The sequence below is a fragment of the Pituophis catenifer genome, unplaced genomic scaffold (genome assembly GCF_029215685.1).
Source record: "Pituophis catenifer annectens isolate HBS135680 unplaced genomic scaffold, rPitCat1.0.hap2 SCAF_16, whole genome shotgun sequence".
NCBI classification, from domain to species: Eukaryota; Metazoa; Chordata; class Lepidosauria; order Squamata; family Colubridae; genus Pituophis; species Pituophis catenifer.
Genome location: NW_027256896.1, coordinates 8,902,880 through 8,922,056, shown reverse-complemented (window position 1 = coordinate 8,922,056; position 19,177 = coordinate 8,902,880). Strand labels below are relative to the sequence as shown.

Below are 19,177 nucleotides of genomic sequence, written 5' to 3'. Positions count from 1 at the left end.
GCACGGAACGCTGTTCCCTTCCCACCAAAGGTGGTCCCTATTTTCCTACTTGCATTTTTTACTTGCTTTTGAACTGCTAGATTGGCAGAAGCTGGGACAAGTAACGGGAGCTCACCCTGTTACGCGGCACTAGGGATTCGAACCGCTGAACTGCCAACCTTTCAATCAACAAGCTCAGCGTCTTAGCCACTGAGATACTGTGTCCCTTGTAAATCGCTTAGAGAGGGCTGTAAAACACTGTGAAGCGGTATATGTCTAAATGCTATTGCTAAAGGTAAAGATTTCCCCTGTCATATCTGACTCTAGGGGGCAGTGCTCATCTCTGTTTCCTAGCCAAAAGAGCCAGCATTGTCCAAAGACTCTTTGGTGGTTATGAGACCAGCATGACGATTCGCCAAAGGTGCAGCGAACGTTGTTACTTTCCCACACCAAACTGATACCTATCTATCTACTTGCATTTCATGCTTTCAAATGCTAGGTTGGCAGGAGCTGAGGCAAGGACGGGAGCTCATCCCATCAATGGTGCTTGGGTCTTGAACAGCCAACCTTCCGGTCAACAACCCAACATCTTAACCACTAAATCACCTGTGTCCCCTAGAACTAAGTGAGTTCCAAAGTAAACTCCACTCCTGCCTACTCCAACTTCCTTCCTATAATTTAGGCCAGGAAGAACACCAGGGCCAGACAGGTTGACCCAGAATGCTGAGGTGTAATTCCATATTATATCCATTATTATAATTTGTGGTTGATCTGGTACAATGTGGTTCCTTTCTTTTCTGCTTCCCTGATGGTGACAGCCCTCCATCAGGACTCAGCACTGTGTGGGAACTAAAGCCATTGCAGCTCCCTCAAGCACATCTCAGCAGAAGTCATTGGGAAGAGCCCAAGGAATTTGCCTATCAGGCAGATCTCTCCGTAGATCACAATTTCTGCTGAAAAGCAAAGTGGGAAGAAGATAATTATTCCCTGCATTTGTCACACGACTGTGATTGATAGGAAGTTGGTGGGAGGCATTGTGAAGTTTTGTCTGCTTGCCACACCTTTTGTGAACAAAGTAGAAGGGGTTGTACTTTGCTGAGGATCTCCAGAATGGGTCCACCAAGGAAGGAGATTAAAAAGTGTGTATGGTTCATCTCAGAAAAAACTCTCCAATTTTAGGCCAGCAATTCTAGGCATCTCAACATGTATGTACCATAAAATCAGAACTAAGAAATGAACATAATGCAATAATTATTATAATTATAAGAATTAAAAATGAAAATTAATGATAAATCCAAGCTGGATTTGCCCTCGAGATCCCCAAATCCTAAAATTGGAAGCTACCACAGTTTGCTTAAAGCAGGAATCTAAGCCAAGCACCCTCAACCAATGGAGTTCCATCTTCTAGTGATAGTGATATCATCTTGTTGGGGGAAAAAAAATCCATTGTCCGACTGTTCTTCCTCTTAGGAAGACCCATCATGAAGTCAGACTCTGCTCTCTTGTAACTTTTATCCATTGTTGGGTTCTAGAGCAAAGGAAGAACCTGTTTTGACCATCTTCTTTGTGATGGCTTGGACCACAAGGCCATCACACCTTGGTCCAGCATGGACCATTTCTACATTGGTCAAAGAGGAGTGTGTTCAGGGGTGGGCTGCTGGGGGTTTGCAGGGGTTCGGGAGAACCTCTAGCTAAGATTCTGTGCAGTTTGGAGAACCCCCAGAACCCACTCCTGGCTGGCCCTGCCCACCCTGCCCCTCCCCTCCCAGGAGTCCCCACGCGGCCCATTTTGGATGCAGGTAAGTGCAGGGCAAACGTGGAGGCTCAGGGAGGGTGAAAAATGGCCCTCCGGAGCCTGGGGAGGCCGTTTTTGCCCTCCCAGAGGCTCAAGAAAAGCTCAGGAGCCTGGGGAGAACAAAAACGTTCCTCCCTGCCATGGTGCAGGACGCCGACTAGGCCACACCCACCATGGCCACGCCCACCCAGCAACCGGGCAGATAACCCCTTCCTAAAATTTTTGAAGCCCACCCCTGAGTGTGTTGTAGTGCTTAAGTCTTGAGTATATCAATAACCGGGAGATAGTGACTTAGACTCGACTTCAGAGAAGACATTTCTCTTAAGCAGGGTAGCAAATTTTCCTTGGCTTAGTTGCTGGAGGGACAAATTGAATGGAGTGATGTCTTGATTTCTGCATAACTTGGTTAGGATGATTCAAATCTTCCAGAATAATAATAATAATAAAAAAGGATGGATTCAAAAATGGCTTGCACGCTAGACAACTCATAATTCAACGTATCATGTAGATTCTTGGTGGCTTGGAACCCATGGAGCAGAACCGCTCCCCTCAAACGGTTATTGTTTCATTCCACTTTTTCCACATGGATTCTGCTCAATGCGTACCTATTTATTTTATTTATTTACCATATTTATATATGATAGGTAGGTCGGTAAGTCAGAACCAATGGGGGGAGCGCGTAGTTCATGGCTTGCTGTGATAGTTGCCATGGCTGCCGTTCTGCTAGCTTGGCATCGCATCCTGTCAGGCTGACATTAGCAACGGTGGGGTGGGGGGTGGGAGAGAGGTTGGAATGGGGAGGACAAGGGAAGCCTGAACAATGAGATGCACCAATCCAGCCCCAGGTCACCCAAAGGAATGCTGAGATGGAGAAGGCGCGAACCGAGGATCCGTTACCTAAACCAGTGGTCACCAACTGGTGGTCCGTGAAAAAATTTTGGTGGTCCGCAGAACCTGGGCTGGATACGTGCAAAGAAAGTGTGTGTTGCTGCAGAGAGTCTCCCCTTCGGAGTCTTTTTGTGTGGGTCAGAGGGGGGCAGAAATTCTGACTTGGGATCTGCTTCAGCCTCCTGGTGTGGGGCTTTGGGCGAAGGCTGGAGGTAAGTGCTGCTGGTGGCGAAGAGCCGGAGGAACTCGTTCCAGTGGGATTGTATCATGGCCTGGAACTGGCTGACCATCTCAGCTCGCTGAGCCTCCAAGCGCCGGTACCTGGTCTTGCACTCCCGCAGGTCTTCCCTCTGCTTGGAAAGCCTATGCGCGTAGTCTTCAATGAGATGCTTCTTCTGAGCCTCCTTCTCGGTCAGATCCAATTTGAACTGAGCTGTTTTGCCAACTCTTTCTCGTGGTGGCTGCTTAGCTCCAACAACTGCTTCCTGTTGGGGCCCTAAGGAGCCTGGGCGGGGAGGCAAGGAGTGGAGTGGCTGGGAGGGGAGGGGCAAGTAGAGGCCCGTGAGGCGCCCCTCGACATGAGTGACATCGAATTGGCTACGCCCACCCAGCCACATGACCACGTTGCCATGCCCACCCAGCCGGTCATTAGGCAGATCATATGAGTGGTCCATGGGATTTAAAATTATGAATTTAGTGGTCCCTGAGATCCAAAAGGTTGATGACCCCTTGACCTAAACAACACGAGAACTTCTAATTGGACATTGACTGATAACAGGGTTGGCCAAGGGAGAAAGGAAAAGTTAATTGTATTATTTGTGCGCCAAACCGGCAGATTCATCTTGGCTACATTGCTAACCAAGTTTTGCTTTCAGTGAAGTATACTCTGGGAAAATGATGGCCAGGAATCTTTCTTTGCTAATGAACTTAAGTGGGACGGATGACAGTAGTAGCTTTATGCTCCACCTGCCCGCCCTCCACATACACCAGGGGTTACCACCCTACTTGATGGTGCCATGTGAAATGAAACATTGATTTGGGGTTTTGCTGATTAGGTAGGTTTGTTAGTGTAGAAATGGCTAGTGTTTGTTACTATATAAAAGTAAAAAGTTGATGTCATGCTATTACCTTATTCAACTGCACCAAAAGGAATTGGAAGCCAATGCCTTTTCTCTTTCTTTCCTCTCTACCTTATACTTTCCCCCTTCTCCCTCCCTTATTCTCTCATTATTTTCTTTTGTATTTTTGTATTTTATATTATGTTTTGATCAACAAAGAAAATTTTGAGGCACGATGGCGCCGTGTGCAATCCAGATATTCTCCTTCCTCCCACTGACCTCCAACTAAACCAAGCTGGTCAAAATAATAGCTTCGCATTCTCTTTCGAAATACTTGCCTCCAGGTCATGCAACAAAGATTCGATCTGGTACCGGTCTTTGAAATCTGGGCTATATTTCTGGTCCAGATCTGTGTCTACTTTTCTGAGAAGTTCCTGCGCATCCTTGGCATCTTTTTGGAACTACAAGGAGAGAGAAGAAAAAGTCAAACCCTCCCTTCCTTCTGATCACAAGTCATTTTTGAGAGGGAAGAGGTGAGAAGGTAGCATCACTGAAAATGTGGGAAGGGCAGATAAACATGGGAGGGAAGGGAAGGGAAGGGAAGGGAAAGGAAAGGAGGAGAGGAGAGGAGGGGAGGGGAGGGGAGGGGAGGGGAGGAGAGGGGAGGGGAGGAGAAGAGAAGAGAAGAGAAGAGAAGAGAAGAGAAGAGAAGAGAAGAGAAGAGAAGAGAAGAGAAGAGAAGAGAAGAGAAGAGAAGAGAAGAGAAGAAGAGAAGAGATGGAAGGAGAGATCTAACCTAGAACTAAGGAGAAATGCCCTGACAGTGAGCACAATCAACCAGTGGAACAGAAGTTGCCTTCAGAAGTTAGGGGTGCTCCATTACTGGAGATTTTTAAGAAGAGATTGGAAGCCATTTGCCTGAAATGGCCAAGCAGTGAGGCTGGATGAGAAGACCTCCAAGGTCCTATCCATTATTCTGTTATTGACGGAAAAGAGAGGGGAGGGGAGGGAAGAGGAGATGGGAGGAAGAGAGGGAGGGAGGGAGGGAGGGAGGGAGGAAGGAAGGAAGGAAGGAAGGAAGGAAGGAAGGAAGGAAGGAAGGGGGGGGAGGGAGAGGAGAAAAGAAGAAAAAAGAGGGAAAGGAAGAAAAAGGAAGAGAAATGAAGGAAAGATGGCAAAAAGCAAAAAGAGGACCCCTGGCCCTTAGCAGAATTTTGCTCAAGACCATCATATTGACTTTACTGATACACCCTGTAGTTGCTCCTGGGATTTCTTTCTTTCTTTCTTTCTTTCTTTCTTTCTTTCTTTCTTTCTTTCTTTCTTTCTTTCTTTCTTTCTTTCTTTCTTTCTTCCTTCCTTCCTTCCTTCCTTCCTTCCTTCCTTCCTTCCTTCCTTCCTTCCTTCCTTCCTTCCTTCCTTCCTTCCTTCTTTTCCCTACATCCTGTGGATGCTCCTGTGATTTTCCTTCCTTCCTTCCTTCCTTCCTTCCTTCCTTCCTTCCTTCCTTCCTTCCTTCCTTCCTTCCTTCTCCTCCCTCCCTCTCTCACCTTTGAATACAATTCACTTACATTAAACAATCAGCATGTGCAGCTATCCCTTCCCCTCACTCCCCGTGAAAGAAATTGTAAAAATTCCATCTCAGTTCTATGCAAGCCTTCCAAAGTCTTGCCATGCCATTCCTGCGATTGGCCTCAGGGCGAAGCCACACCCTTGCCTATTAAAACATGACTTGAAAGCGGTCCCCATGATTGCAGGTGAGCCTTTTGTTCTTAGACAACGTGGAGGAGGCATCTTCCTCTGGCTAAGGACAGAGAGACGACAACGTTGAAGACCGGCTACCCAACGGGAAACCCAGTCCTGGGAACAAAATGGACCGAATGAATTCTTGAGACTAGCGCAGACGTTTTTATGGACCAGGAAGGTCTTCTGCTAAACCAGCTTCCAAATGCAGAGGGTTGCTTGCTTCATCTCTGACAGCCCAAGAGAGGTTAGGAGAAGAACTTGTCTGACAAGATTGTTTTCCCACCAGCTCTTTCAGCTGTTTCCTCTGCGAACAAGTCCAGCTGCACCACCTGACCAGCCTCGGCAACCTTCATGCAAAGCTGCACTAGACAAACTGTCTGTCGGGCTTGTTTGCTAGCGGGATCGGAGGTGGCCTCCTCCCTGTCCCTCCCTTACAAAGGAGACAAAGCAGGTTTGGTTTTGCTGGGTAGGAAGAACAGCCCCAAAGTGAGGGCACGCCTGGAAATGTTCTCCTACTTCCTGTGCGCACCTAGGCACCCAAATGCACTTTTTCTAATGGAAGGAGATTGTGATTGGAAGATCAGATGGAGGCCTCAAAACCTTGATCTTCCAAAGGTTTTCCCCAGCTGTCATTGTAAATACAACAGGATAATTGTTAAATGTGTGACTGGGGAAAGGAACCAGATGCCCTATGTCCATTTTAATGTAACCAATCGTAGCTTCTTATAGGGGTGGGCTAGTTCGCAGTGGTTCGGGAGAACCTCTAGCTAAGATTCTGTGCAGTTCGGAGAACCCCCAAATCCCACTCCTGGCTGACCCCACCCACCCCTGCCCCTCCCTGCCCCTCCCAGGAGTCCCCACGCGGCCCGTTTTGGATGCAGGTAAGTGCAGGGCATGCACGGAGGCTCAAGGAGGGTGAAAAACAGGCCTACCGGAAGTTCAGGAAGGCCAGAAACTGGCCCGTTTCTGCCTCCAGAGGGCCTCTGGACATCGGAGGCTGTTTTCACCCTCCCAGAGGCTCGAGGAAAGCCTCCGGAGCTTGGGGAGGGCTAAAACAACTCCCCCACCATGGTACAGGAGGCTGACTAGGCCACGCCCACCATGGCCACGCCCACCCAGCAACCGGGCAGAGAACCCCTTGCTAAAAGTTTTGAAGCCCACCCCTGTTTCTTATCCTTGCCTCATTCATCCATTTTTGAAGAGCACCCCTCATTCCTCTGTTCAGGTCAAGTGCAAATTTTAGCCTGAAAAAGTTGGAAATCCTGGGAGCCGATGCCATCAGGTATGTTTCCTAAAACTGGCTTCTTGTCTTCAGGAAAGTTAGAAGATACCTCTCTTGTTTTAGAGTCAACTTCCAGCCTAGTTGGTTTTGGTAGACACCACCCCCACCCCCCCACCCCCCCGGAAAGAGGTACAATCTTGCTGCAAATTTCCCTGATAAATCCTTGGCTTCAAAGCGGTACCTGATGATAGTCCTCCATGAACTTCAGGTGGCTCTCCTCACAGATGAGCAGGTTGAGATATTCTTTCCAGTCAGCATGGACGGCCTCAATGTGAGCCTGCAGATGAATGGAGAGTGGACCTCAGGACAATAATCATCAATGCCCCCAAAATAAGACAGGAGCTGGGAGACAATGAGAACCCACCTACATTGAAACAACTTGGCTGCAGCGGCAGCCAAAAAAGCCAAAGCAATCCTAAATTGCATTAACAGAGGGATACAATCCAGATCAAGTGAGGTACTAATACCACTCTACAAAGCTTTAGTAAGATCACACCTAGAGTACTGCATCCAGTTTTGGTCACCACACTACAAAAAAGATGTTGAGAATCTAGAAAAACTGCAGAGGAGAGCAACCAGGATGATTAAGGGACTGGAGGCTAAAGCATATGATGGACGGTTGCAGGAACTGGGCATGGCTAGTCTGGTGAAGAGAAGGACCAGGGGAGACAGGATAGCAGTCTTCCAATATCTGAGGGGCTGCCACAGAGAGGAGGAAGGGGACCAAGCTGTTTTCCAAAGCACCCGAAGGCCAGACAAGGAATAATGGATGGAAACTGAACAAGGAGAGATTCAACCTGGAAATAAGGAGAAATTTTCTGACAGTGAGAGCAATCAACCAGTGGCACAGAAGTTGCCTTCGGAAGTTGTGGGAGCTTCATCACTGGAGGCTTTCAAGAAGAGACTGGACTTCCTTCTGTCAGAAATTTGGGCGGGGGTGTTGGACTGGATGACCTACAAGGTCCCTTCCAACTCTGTTAATCTGAGTGAGCCAACTTTTCTAATGTGGCCATCTTCAAATCAAGCTTACCTCAATGGCGATCTTCCCAGGATGATTGTCAGACAGAAGTTTATTGCCATCTTCGTGCAGTTTGTTGATGGCCGCCTCCTTGTCTTCCAATTTCCTATTGATGAAATTCTAAAGAAAAGGGAAGGAATAAGGAAACAGAGAAGCAGAATGGAATCACTCCAGTTGCAGGTGGCTTGGTCTACTTCCAAGCTGAGTTAAAGGGAGGGGATGAGAGAGAGAGAATAAAAGAACATTTATGCAGATTGTCTATGGAGATCCTCAATCATCCAGGTCACAGTTGTCCCAAAGATGCTTTTCCGAAAGGCAAGTGGACTTTCTTGGGTTTTTTTTTTCCTTGAAAATGTTTTGCTTCAGTTCAGTTCACTTCTTTACCTCGGATTTCATCTTAGATGAGAAGCAAAGTGTTTTCAAGGAAAAGAAACAAGAAATCCAACTTGCCTTTTGGAAAAGCACTTTTGGGACATGTATGCAGGTGAATTTCCTAGACCACAGAATAGCCACTGTTCCCTTTGGGACATCCATCGTTGAAGGAAAGCCATCTTCAATCAAATAACATGGATCGGGTTTCACTGGAATTCCCTATACTCGTGATGGCGAACCTATGGCATGTGTGCCACAGGTGGCATGCGGAACCATGTTGCCTGGCACGCCAGCTCAGCTCCAGCGCACATGCGTGCACTGGCCAGCTGATTTTCGGGCCTTCTGGGGTCTCTAGGAGTCTCTGGAGGCTGGGGACAGCAAAAAAGGTCACTTCCTGTCCAACTGAAAGTTGGGAAACGGGCCGTTTTGGGCCTCCGAGGGGGTGGGGAAGGCTGTTTTCGCCCTCCCCAGATGCATAGAGAGGATTTGGAGCCAGGTGAGAAAGAAAAACGGGCCTACTGGTCTATCACGTGCCAGGAGTGGGTGGGGGTGGGGGTGGGGGGTCGCACGTGCATGCACAGGTGGGGTGCATAGAATTATAGGCGTGGGCATGCACATGTGTGACCCTCCCCCGCCCCCCTTCCTGGCATATGATGGCAAAAAGGTTAGCCATCACTGCCCTATACAGAATCTCTTTCTAGAAAGCTTGTTACAGTAAGCTCTGTTTGCTCAATGCTTTGAAAACTTTCAGATGGAAGTTCCGGTCAGCTTCCTCCAATGTTGAATTTCATCTGCACCAAAGCATACAGCTACTCCTCCTTGGTTTACAACCATCCTTTTGAGGGGCTGCCACAAAGAGGGGGGGGGGTCATATTATTCTCCAAAGCACCGGAGGGCAGGGCAAGAAACAATGGTGAAGCAACCTGGAATTAAGGAGAAACTTCCTAACAGGGAGGACAATTAACCAGTGGATCAGTTTGCCTTCAGAAATCATGGATGCTCCATCACTGGAGGTTTTTAAGAAGAAATTAGACAGTCATTTATCTGAGATGGTATAGGTTCTCCTGCTTGAGTAGGGGGCTGGACTAGAAGACCTCCAAGGTCCCTTCCAGATTCTATTCTATTCTATTCTATTCTATTCTATTCTATTCTATTCTATTCTATTCTATTCTATTCTATTCTAATCTAATTATTATACTGGTATTATACCTTACAAAAATATTTTAAGGTTATCTCATGAGCGTTTATGGGTACTACTCTACTCTACTCTACTCTACTCTACTCTACTCTACTCTACTCTACTCTACTCTACTCTAGTCTACTCAATTCTATTATATTCTATTTTATTTTAGCGACCATTCAAAGTTACAGTGGCCTTTGCAAGCCTAACATGCAATTTAATTTGAAATATATATAACTATTGCTTGAGCCTCCTTGCCTCTAACAGCTGGAAGAAAAAGCCCTATCTGCCTCTTTTAAATATTCAACTTAGGTTCCAATTATTATCCAGAGTTATTTTTCTGCAGACTTCAACGTTTGACATCTAACTGTCCTCCTGTGCTTTTTTTTTTTTTTTGGAGAAAGAGGTTGTCAGGAGTAAGACTCACTTCATACTGGCGACGGCGGCTCAGGTAATCGAGGTTTTGGTCACTCCAGTCAAACTGCAACCTGTCTTTAGCCTGCTGATCTAGCCAGTAGAGCTTATTGGTGCAGCGCTGCATAAAATCTTGCAATAAATTCAGGTTCTCCTGCCTTCGTTGGGATTCCGACTGCAAGCAGAAAAAGCGTTTGGCCAAGGTTTGAAAGATGAGGTGGGAAAAACAGCTCCAGAAAAAAAAGTGCTTTTTTGATACAGTTTTTTTTTTAATTTAAACTAAAAACAAAAGACAATAACAGAAAGAGGACAATAACAAAACAAAATTACATACATACATTTGAGGTTGATTCAACCCCCATATATATACAATTCCTAAGTGACATTACATATCATCATACTATAGCTTCAATTAAATTTATCATATTTCATCTTGCACTTATTAGTCTTCTTGTATCTAATATCACCTTATATATATTTAGCTTATTGTTTTCAAATCTGTGCTATATGCTTTCCTAACATCTACCTCATATCATTTTTACTTCTATCCATTTATACCATTTATCCCAGCTTTGGTTAAATATTGATTCATGTCTATCTTTAAGAATATATGTTAGTCTATCACATTCTGCACACCACAAAATTTTATTAATAATCACCTGGTCCCATGGTACTTCTTTCTCTTTCCAAAATTGTGCATATGCAATTCTAGCTGCAGTGGTAATATGAATAAAAAGGTACCAGTCTATTTTCCTTATTCCCCCCCCCCGGGTTTATTCCTAATAGGTAGACCTCTGGTCTCAGTTGAAAGCTAACTCCTATAATCTCCATGAGCCAGTTGATACAGTTTTCAAGCCATCTCTTTCTCCAGAAGGCAAAATCCAGGAATTTTAGAGCTGATTCCTTATTGAGGAGTCCAATTTATGCAAACCCCTCTGTCCCCCCACCCCAACTGAGGTCATATTAGGAACTGCAATAAAAAAATAATATTCAGCAAGCACAACAAAATAATTCTTCCCCAATAAACATTCAGAAGTTGTGGGAGCTTCATCACTGGAGGCTTTCAAGAAAAGATCAGACTGTCATCTGTCAGAAATGGTGTAGGGTAGGGGGGGTTGGACTAGATGACCTATAAGGTCCCTTCCAACTTTGTTAATCTGTAACAACAATTCCTCCTTTGTATCTTGGAGCAGCTGCATGACCTGCTGCCTTCCAGATGTGAGAGATTCTCAATCATCCAGGTCACGATTGTCCTAAAGATGCTTTTCCAAAAAGCAACCAGACTTCCTTGTTTTTTCTTTTCTTTGAAAATGTTTTGCTTCTCATCCAAGAAGCTTCTTCCGTTGTTCAGAACTGAAGAAGCTTCTTGGACAAGAAGCAAATCATTTTCAAGGAAAAAAAAACCCCAAGAAAGTCCAGTTGACTTTTGGAAAAGCACTTCTGGGTCTTCTCCCATAAGTGAATAGCTTCCTAAAATGGCTTTGGGTCAAACTTTCTTGGCTGATCCTTATTGGCTATATATCCTACATTCAACAAAGCCTGAATTATTTTCACCGTATGCTTAAAGTCTCTGCTCCATGCAGAAGGGTTTATGGCAACCTTCTCCTCACTAGTATCTCACCAGTTTTGATACGATGGACTCCAAATCTGAGAATTCTGAAAATTACACTCCCCTTGAAGAGCACCCGGAAGTTCCAACTGGTCCAGAATGCGGCCGCGCGGGTAATTACAAGAGCTGCATGGCGCTCCCACATAACACCGCTCCTGTGCGAGCTGCACTGGCTCCCAGTGGTCTTCCGGGTGCGCTTCAAGGTGTTGGTTACCACCTTTAAAGCGCTCCATGGCATAGGACCTAGTTATCTTCGAGACCGCCTGCTGCTACTGACAACCTCCCACCGACCGGTGCGCTCCCACAGAGAGGGCCTCCTCGGGGTGCCATCAGCCAAACAATGTAGGCTGGTGACCCCCAGGGGGAGGGCCTTCTCTGTGGGGGCACCTACCCTATGGAACCAGCTGCCCCCAGAGATAAGGAGAATCCAAGACCTCGGTGCCTTCCGCCGTGCCCTTAAAACTTTCTTTTTCCAGCAAGCCGGGCTGGCTTAACATGTTTTTAAATATTTTTAATTTTTAATTGGTTTGTCATTTTAAACTGGGGCCAAATTAATATATATTCTTTTAATTGTTTAATGTTTGTATTGTATGTTTTTATCTGGCTGTACACCGCCCTGAGTCCCTTGGGAGAAGGTGCGGTATATAAATTCGAAATAAAATAAAATAAAACACGGTTGCAGAAAGTTGTTTTATGGCCCATTGTTGTCATTCTTCTCATCTACTCTATTCCCTAGAACAGGGGTGTCAAACTCGACTTCATGAGAGCCACATCAGGGTTGTGTTTGACCTCGGGGGGGGCAGAGGGGGCGTGGCCAGGGTAGGCGTGGCCCAGGAGTGGGTTCTACTTACCTTTACTACCAGTTCGCTTCTGCGCATGCACAGATTGTCCATAGTGACGTCCAGACGTACGGGCAGAGCCTCCCGCCGGTTTCACTACCAGTTTGCAAGAACTGGACTGAACCAGGGGCAACACACCACTGGCGTGGCCAGTTTCGATGTCACTTGTGTCGGGGGCGCCTGTGGGGGCCCGAGTGCTCTGCCAGTGAAAACGGGCTCCCAAGCTCCGTTTTCGCCTGCAACGGCCTCCTGCAACCCTGTGCCAGTGAAAACGGACTTTGCGAGGGCCGTGTGTGGCCCTCCCAGCCTCTGTTTTTGCTGGCAGAGGCAATGCGGGCCAGTCCTTTGCTTCCAGGGCAGCCCCACGGGCCAGATCTAAACATCCTGTGGGCTGGATCCGGCCCCCAGGCCTTGAGTTTGACACCCCTGCCCCAGAATACAAGAATCTGAACTGCCAAATCCCATGATCAACACTGTTAAGTTTTATTTTTTATATTCCAGATGTGAGTAGGCCGAAGAGGTTGCATTAAAAAATGCTTTTAAAAGCCTCTGATGATTACAGCTGAGCCGTGCGATCATCAGAGGCTTTTTTTTTTTACTTTTAAAAGCATTTTTTCAGCCGAAGAGGTTGTAGAAAAAATGCTTTTAAAAGTTAAAAAAAAAAAAAGCTTCTGATGAGGTGGGCGGGGTAAGCGAGCGGTGACCGGGCCGGGGACCGGTTCGGGGGCATGGCCAGCCAATGTTATTACTGGTTCTCCGAACTACTGCAAATTTTTACTACCAGTTCTTGCAAATCGGTGCGAACCGGGAGCAACCCCACTACTGTTTTCTCCCAATAATTTTATTCCTTGGCGGTTACTAAACAATGCATCTTCTTCTCCGTGTCTTCTGCCCTAGGCATGTTTTTTTATTTCATCCCTGATTTGCTTAGATGTACCATAATTACACAAATCTGTTTAGGGGGGAAAAAATGTCTTACCAGCAGTTTCTGGTACTTCATCTGAAGCTCACTTGTATACTCCTGGAAACAAAAAGAAAAGACCAATCTCAAAAGAAAATAGACCAGCAAGGCCATACTTTTATCGTAATTGCATCACAGTTAAGCATCTAGCCATTGTCAACCCTGAAGCTGGGCCTGACTGAGGCCATTTTGAGACTTCAGTGCTGACCCGCTGAAGGAGAGTTGGTTTAATGTCAGGATTCCAAGTAACATACCCACAGCAAAGAAAACGCTGAGCCAGGCAATTTCCTCAAAGAATAGGTTTATTGAATATGTCATATTGGCACAGGCTGGTGAAAACCGACTCTGATCCTTCCCACGGTTTTCACATACCGTATTTTTCTGAGTATAAGGTGCACCGGACTATAAGACGCACCTACCTTTTTTGGTGAGGAAAAGAAGAAAAAGAAATCTGCCTCTGAGCAATTTTGCCTTGTTGCAGCAAACAGCAAACAGCCTGCTTTACTTTCATTTTCGTTTTCAGCATAGCTTGATTCGCACAAGGAAAAAAAAAAATCTGCTCCAGCAATTTACCTCCTTGTAGCAAACAGCAGAGGACCCTGCAAAACAGCTGAGAGCAAAACAGCTGAGAGTCAGGAGGCCGATCCAATCAACTTGTGATAATTAGGCTGTGCTGAAGCTGAAAGGAGCTGTTTTTTCTTGCTGTTTGCTGCAAGGAGGTAACTGCTGTGAGGCAGAAACCAAAGGGTGGGGGCCAGTGGGTGGGCAGGGCTACATTTTGTGTATAAGATGCATCTAAAGGTGAAGGGGAAAAGGTGTGTTTTATACTCCGAAAAATACAGTAATTTAAAGTAAAAGTTTGTCACTTTCTCAAAACAATTGGTCACATGGTCCAATCAGAATTCTGCCCGGTTGCTAGGTGACCCCAGTCCCCTCCTTCCGAGCACCTGCAGGAATGTCCTTGGTTCCCAAGAGAAAGTATTTTGTTTTGACTACAACACCCCAACTCTCTGTACACCCCCCACCTTCCCTTCCCTCTCCTTCAGTGTGTCAGCACTGAAGTCTCAAAATGGCCTGAGTCAGGCTCTGGGTATGTTACTTGGAACCCTGACAGCCATTTTATTAGAGCCTCCATAGTTAGGTGCCCAGTTGATGTGATAAATCCCCAAATTCCTGCCTAGAGTATACAGGAATTTCTTAGAATTTTAACTCTTAATGTATCTGGAGGAGGCCGCCAAGTAGATGAACGTACATGACTGTTGGCTCCTTCATGTAAAGCAAACCAGGAAAACAATTCCACACAAAAAGGAGAACTACTTTAACTAAGATTGGCTAGAACAAACAGAACCTTGAATGTCTGATTGTTCCGTGCCTGCTTATACTCCTGTGAATTAGGAAGTTGTCTGCCTGAGCTGCTTTTGAATGTTATCTTGTTATTCCGGACTCAAAAAATATTTCAGCCCCTTTCACCCCCTAGGTCAGTGATGGCGAACCTTTTCGGCATCGAGTGCCTAAACCGGAACATGCGTGGATGCGAGTGCATGTGTGCGTGTGACCGCGCCGGATTGCCGGAAACCCAAAGACTGGCGCATGCATGCCTATTTTTGGGCGTTTTGGGAGCCATTTTCAGGCCGATTTTCAGGCCATTTTTCAGGCTGTTTTTGGCCTGGAAAACGGCCTGGAAAAAGGCCCGGAAAACAGCCTGAAAATGGTCAAAAGAATTGCCTGGTTTGGGCCATTTTCCAGCACTCCAACACCCGCAAAAACCAGCTGACCAGCACGCCAGAAACCAGAAGAACATCTGGTGACGGCACATGTGCCCACAGAGAGGGCAAGCATGCCATAGGTTCGCCATCACAACCCTAGGTAATAATCCCTATCTTCATGTTCCTTAGTCTCTACCCCAGTGTATCTCAACCTCAGCCATTTTAAGATGTGTGGACTTCAACTCCCAAAATTCCCCAGCCAGCATGGTCAAGATTGAGAAACACTGCTCTACACCGATCCTTCATGCCTACCAGATAGGCAGCATCTACGGAATGCTCGAGAATAATCACATGTTTATAAAAAATGTGCTAATAATGAGTTACACCTTGATCCCATCTATTTCCCAGGTGTGACATCTTTAAATAAGTTTCTCCAAGGAGACAATTATACACATTCATTTCACAACAACCTGCAAGGTTTTCCACAGCTACATGGGTATTCAAAGCTCTGTGGGCATTATGAATTTAATACCATGTTTCCCAGAAAATAAGACCCTGTCTTCTATTTTTTTGAACCCTGAAATAAGCGCTTGGCCTTATTGCCATGCGCTCAAAAGCCTGATTGGGCTTATTATCAGGGGATGCCTTGTTTTGGGGGAAACAGGGTACCTCTGGGGTGCCTGTTGCAGAAGACAGCAATATAACCAGCAGCCGGGGGATAAAGGAACTTGGCCCCGCCGAGGTCTTTTGGACTACAATTCCCACAAACCTTGCCACTACCTCCTTATTGGTTAAGGCTGATGGAAATAAAATTTCAAACCCCTAGAAAGTACCAGGTCGCCAATGTAGAAAAGAAGAGGATTTGAGGTTGAGAAGACAAAATATCACTTCTGGAATCTCTATTCAAACGCATTATTTGTATGGCCAGTCAGAGTCATTTACTAGCTGTATGGCCGGCCATATAGAATGAATGGATGGATGGATGAATTGATGAATGAATGAATGAATGAACTGATGAATGAATTGATGAATGAATGAATTGATGAATGAATGAATGAATGACTCAGTCAGTCAATCAATCAATCAATCAATCAATCAAAAATACATATAAAATCACAGAAATTAAATAAGCTTGAAAAGTTTGTTTTAATCACTCTTTAGGAAAACTATTGAATGCAGTGGTTCCTGTACCTTCAGATGATGCACTGCAGACACACATTCAACAGGAACAGCTTCCCCATAATAGTAACAGCACTCAGACTTATATACCGCCCCACAGTGCTTTATAGCACTCTCTGGGCAGTTTACAATGTCCACATATTGTCCCCAACAATCTGGGTCCTCATTTTACCGATCTCGGAAGGATGGAACGCTGAGTCAACCTTGAGCTAATCAGGATTGAACTCCTGGCAGTGGGCAGAGTTTGCCTGCAATACTGCCTTCTAACCACTATGCCACCAAAGTTGCACATTGCTGGATTTCTCTTGCAGCATAGACATTCTGCCGTTGCTTCTCTTCCACTCCCCATTTTATCAAAGACCCAAGAAACAGGAGGGATACCTTTTCACCTTCTTTGTTGATATGCGGTCCAATAGCCATCACCTCATTGTGGAAGATGTTGTGCTCTTCTACCTGACCGTTGACTGATGGCAGGTCTGTGCCGAAGCCTCTGTTGTTCAAGATTTCCTTGGGAAAGAAAGCACAGGAAAGGAGATAAGGGCATCATTTCCCATAGTCCCAGGAGCCTGGGCCAGGGGTGGGATTCTACTGGTTTGGACCAGTTTGGGCAAACCGGTAGCTCCGACAATCAGCTGGAAGCGAACTGGTTCATTCCGACTATCAGCTGGGCCCGCCCACCCGCCCCTGCACTTTACTTACCTATATCTTCACAGCTGATTAGTGCGGCAGAGCGGATTGCCATGCCTCAGCTGTTTTAATTCCCTAGCACTAACACGGAAGGTGATGTTTCATTCAATTGTGCATGTATGTACGCATAGCGCGAAGCGCGCAATCACTGAACCAGTTATTAAATCGGTAGGATCCCACCACTGGCCCAGGCACATAAAAAATCCAGGTACCACTTAGCAAAAACAGTAGCATCTCATGCTCAGAAGAACCTTCCTTATCACCCATCTCCTCCCACTTATGACTGTATGACTGTAACCTTGTTGCTGATATCCTTAAATTTTATATTGACTGTTTCCTAATAGGATTCGATTGCTTATTTGTTGCCTAAGACTATCATTAAGTGTTGTACCTTATGATTCTTGACGAATGTATCTTTTCTTTTATGTACACCAAGAGCGTGTGCACCAAAGACAAATTCCTTGTGTGTCCAATCACACTTGGCCAAGAAAGAATTCTATTCTATTCTATTCTATTCTATTCTATTCTATTCTATTCTATTCTATTCTATTCTATTCTATTCTATTCTATTCTCCTCTTCTCTTCTCTTCTCTTCTCTTCTCTTCTCTTCTCTTCTCTTCTAGTTCAGTCCACTCCATTCCATTCCACTCCACTCCACTCCACTCCACTCCACTCCACTCCACTCCACTCCACTCCACTCCATTCCATTCCATTCTATTCTATTCTATTCTAGTTCAGTCCATTCCATTCCATTCCACTCCATTCCATTCCATTCCATTCCATTCCATTCCATTCCATTTCACTCCACTCCACTCCATTCCATTCCATTCTATTCTATTCTAGTTCAGTCCATTCCATTCCATTCCATTCCATTTCACTCCACTCCATTCCATTCCATTCCATTCCATTCCATTCCATTCTATTCTATTCTATTCTATTCTAGTTCAGTCCATTCCATTCCATTCTATTCTATTCTATTGTCAGGCCCGTAGAATCAAGAACAGCACATGGAGTTGCTTCTGAGTAATTTGCCTACAGACAGAATCTAAAGATTCAGACTAAAGCAATTATCTGCAATTATCTGTATAACTATTAGATATGCTCTCTGAACTGCTAGGGAGGGTCCAATCCAACCTTGCTCTCTTCCTGCCTACCAGACATTCCAAGCTCTGCTGTCTCTTCATCCTCTGGGAAGGAGCCCCTCCCTCCTACCACCCCAGACTACATTCCACCATACAAGTATGGTTGGATCTACTGATTATGATTTCTATTAAAAAATAAACGAGAAGCCTTGGGAGAAGGACTTAACAGAAAGTACCCCCACCCCCCCAGTGGTCCATACAAAGGCTGCTGCAATTTTGAAAATGACAGAAGCTATGTTCTCCGCTGCTCCACAACTCTTACACCTTTGTTACGATGAGTGCTGAAAATGGGGAAGGAGTCACGACTATTTGCCACCCATTTTCAGAAGACCATTTCAAGGAGCTGCAAAAAATTAGTTTGTGTGGTGTGTGCCAAATGCGCACTGCACGCATGTATAAATATGCAGTGCACACCAAATGCACACTGTACACGCATGCACAGTGCGTGCCAAATGTACTCTGCATGTGCATGCATGCACAGCGCGCACCAAATGCACGCTTCACACAGAAAAAGGAGGCTTAAGAAGGTAAGTAGAGATCAGCTATGCCGCGCGATTTAGATTCACTAGAAAGCAGAATTTCTTGCTTTCTAGTGAATATAAATCATGCGGCACAGCTGATCGTCGGAAATACCGGTTCGCATGAACCTGTAGCATTTTTTAACTACCGATTCATCCGAACCAGTGTGAACCGGTAGCATTTCACCCCTGCTCCCAGCCCATATCTCAGAACAAAGGGAGGCAACCAAAGGAAAGCACATCAATATTTCCTGATTCAGAGAAGGCCTACCTGCTTCTCTTCAATTGTTGAAGACCAGTTGACCTCGGGTTCAACTTCATGTGGGGTGAAATTGTATATCTGATCATGTTTCCCTCGCAAGTTGTTGACTCTTTCCTTTAATTGCCGGATACTGAAGAAAAGAAAACCAAGAATTCTCATCTGCTTTTTTTTTCCCTGACTGTCAGGCACAAAAGATTAGGACCATACATGAAGGTCCAGTTAAACTGATGTACTACTACTACTCATGCCTATGCACAGGACTCTACACAATTAATAATTAGCCCTGGTTTGGCTAGATAAGGGTCAACAGAATTCATGAGGAGTTTGATTTAATCCATTTGTGACTACATAGAGATTCTAGGCTGCTTCCTCCTTTGACTTCAACCCCAGGTTCTGCCACCCCTTCTCCTACAATGACACTTGGACAAGAGTTTCAAACTTCTTACACCCACTCCGTTGTAATACTGAATTTTGCCCAAACTGGAGACTTCTCCCTCACTTGCCCCCTTCAGAAGCTTCAATTTCCATGGGCCCTGATAGAAGAG

The 19,177-nt window shown here is 45.5% G+C and overlaps 1 protein-coding gene across 1 annotated transcript in view; it reads right to left on the bottom strand.

The window, feature by feature from the left end:
• PPL (periplakin) overlaps positions 1-19,177 on the bottom strand; it is an 86,248-nt gene that overhangs the window by 23,016 nt on the left and 44,055 nt on the right. The window contains exons 4-10 of the mRNA XM_070955322.1: positions 18,642-18,762; positions 16,405-16,530; positions 13,157-13,198; positions 9,743-9,904; positions 7,776-7,883; positions 6,927-7,022; positions 4,059-4,181 (exon numbers count right to left, since the gene is read on the bottom strand). Coding sequence (XP_070811423.1) covers positions 4,059-4,181; positions 6,927-7,022; positions 7,776-7,883; positions 9,743-9,904; positions 13,157-13,198; positions 16,405-16,530; positions 18,642-18,762 — 778 coding nt within the window. The remainder of the gene's footprint in view (positions 1-4,058; positions 4,182-6,926; positions 7,023-7,775; positions 7,884-9,742; positions 9,905-13,156; positions 13,199-16,404; positions 16,531-18,641; positions 18,763-19,177) is intronic.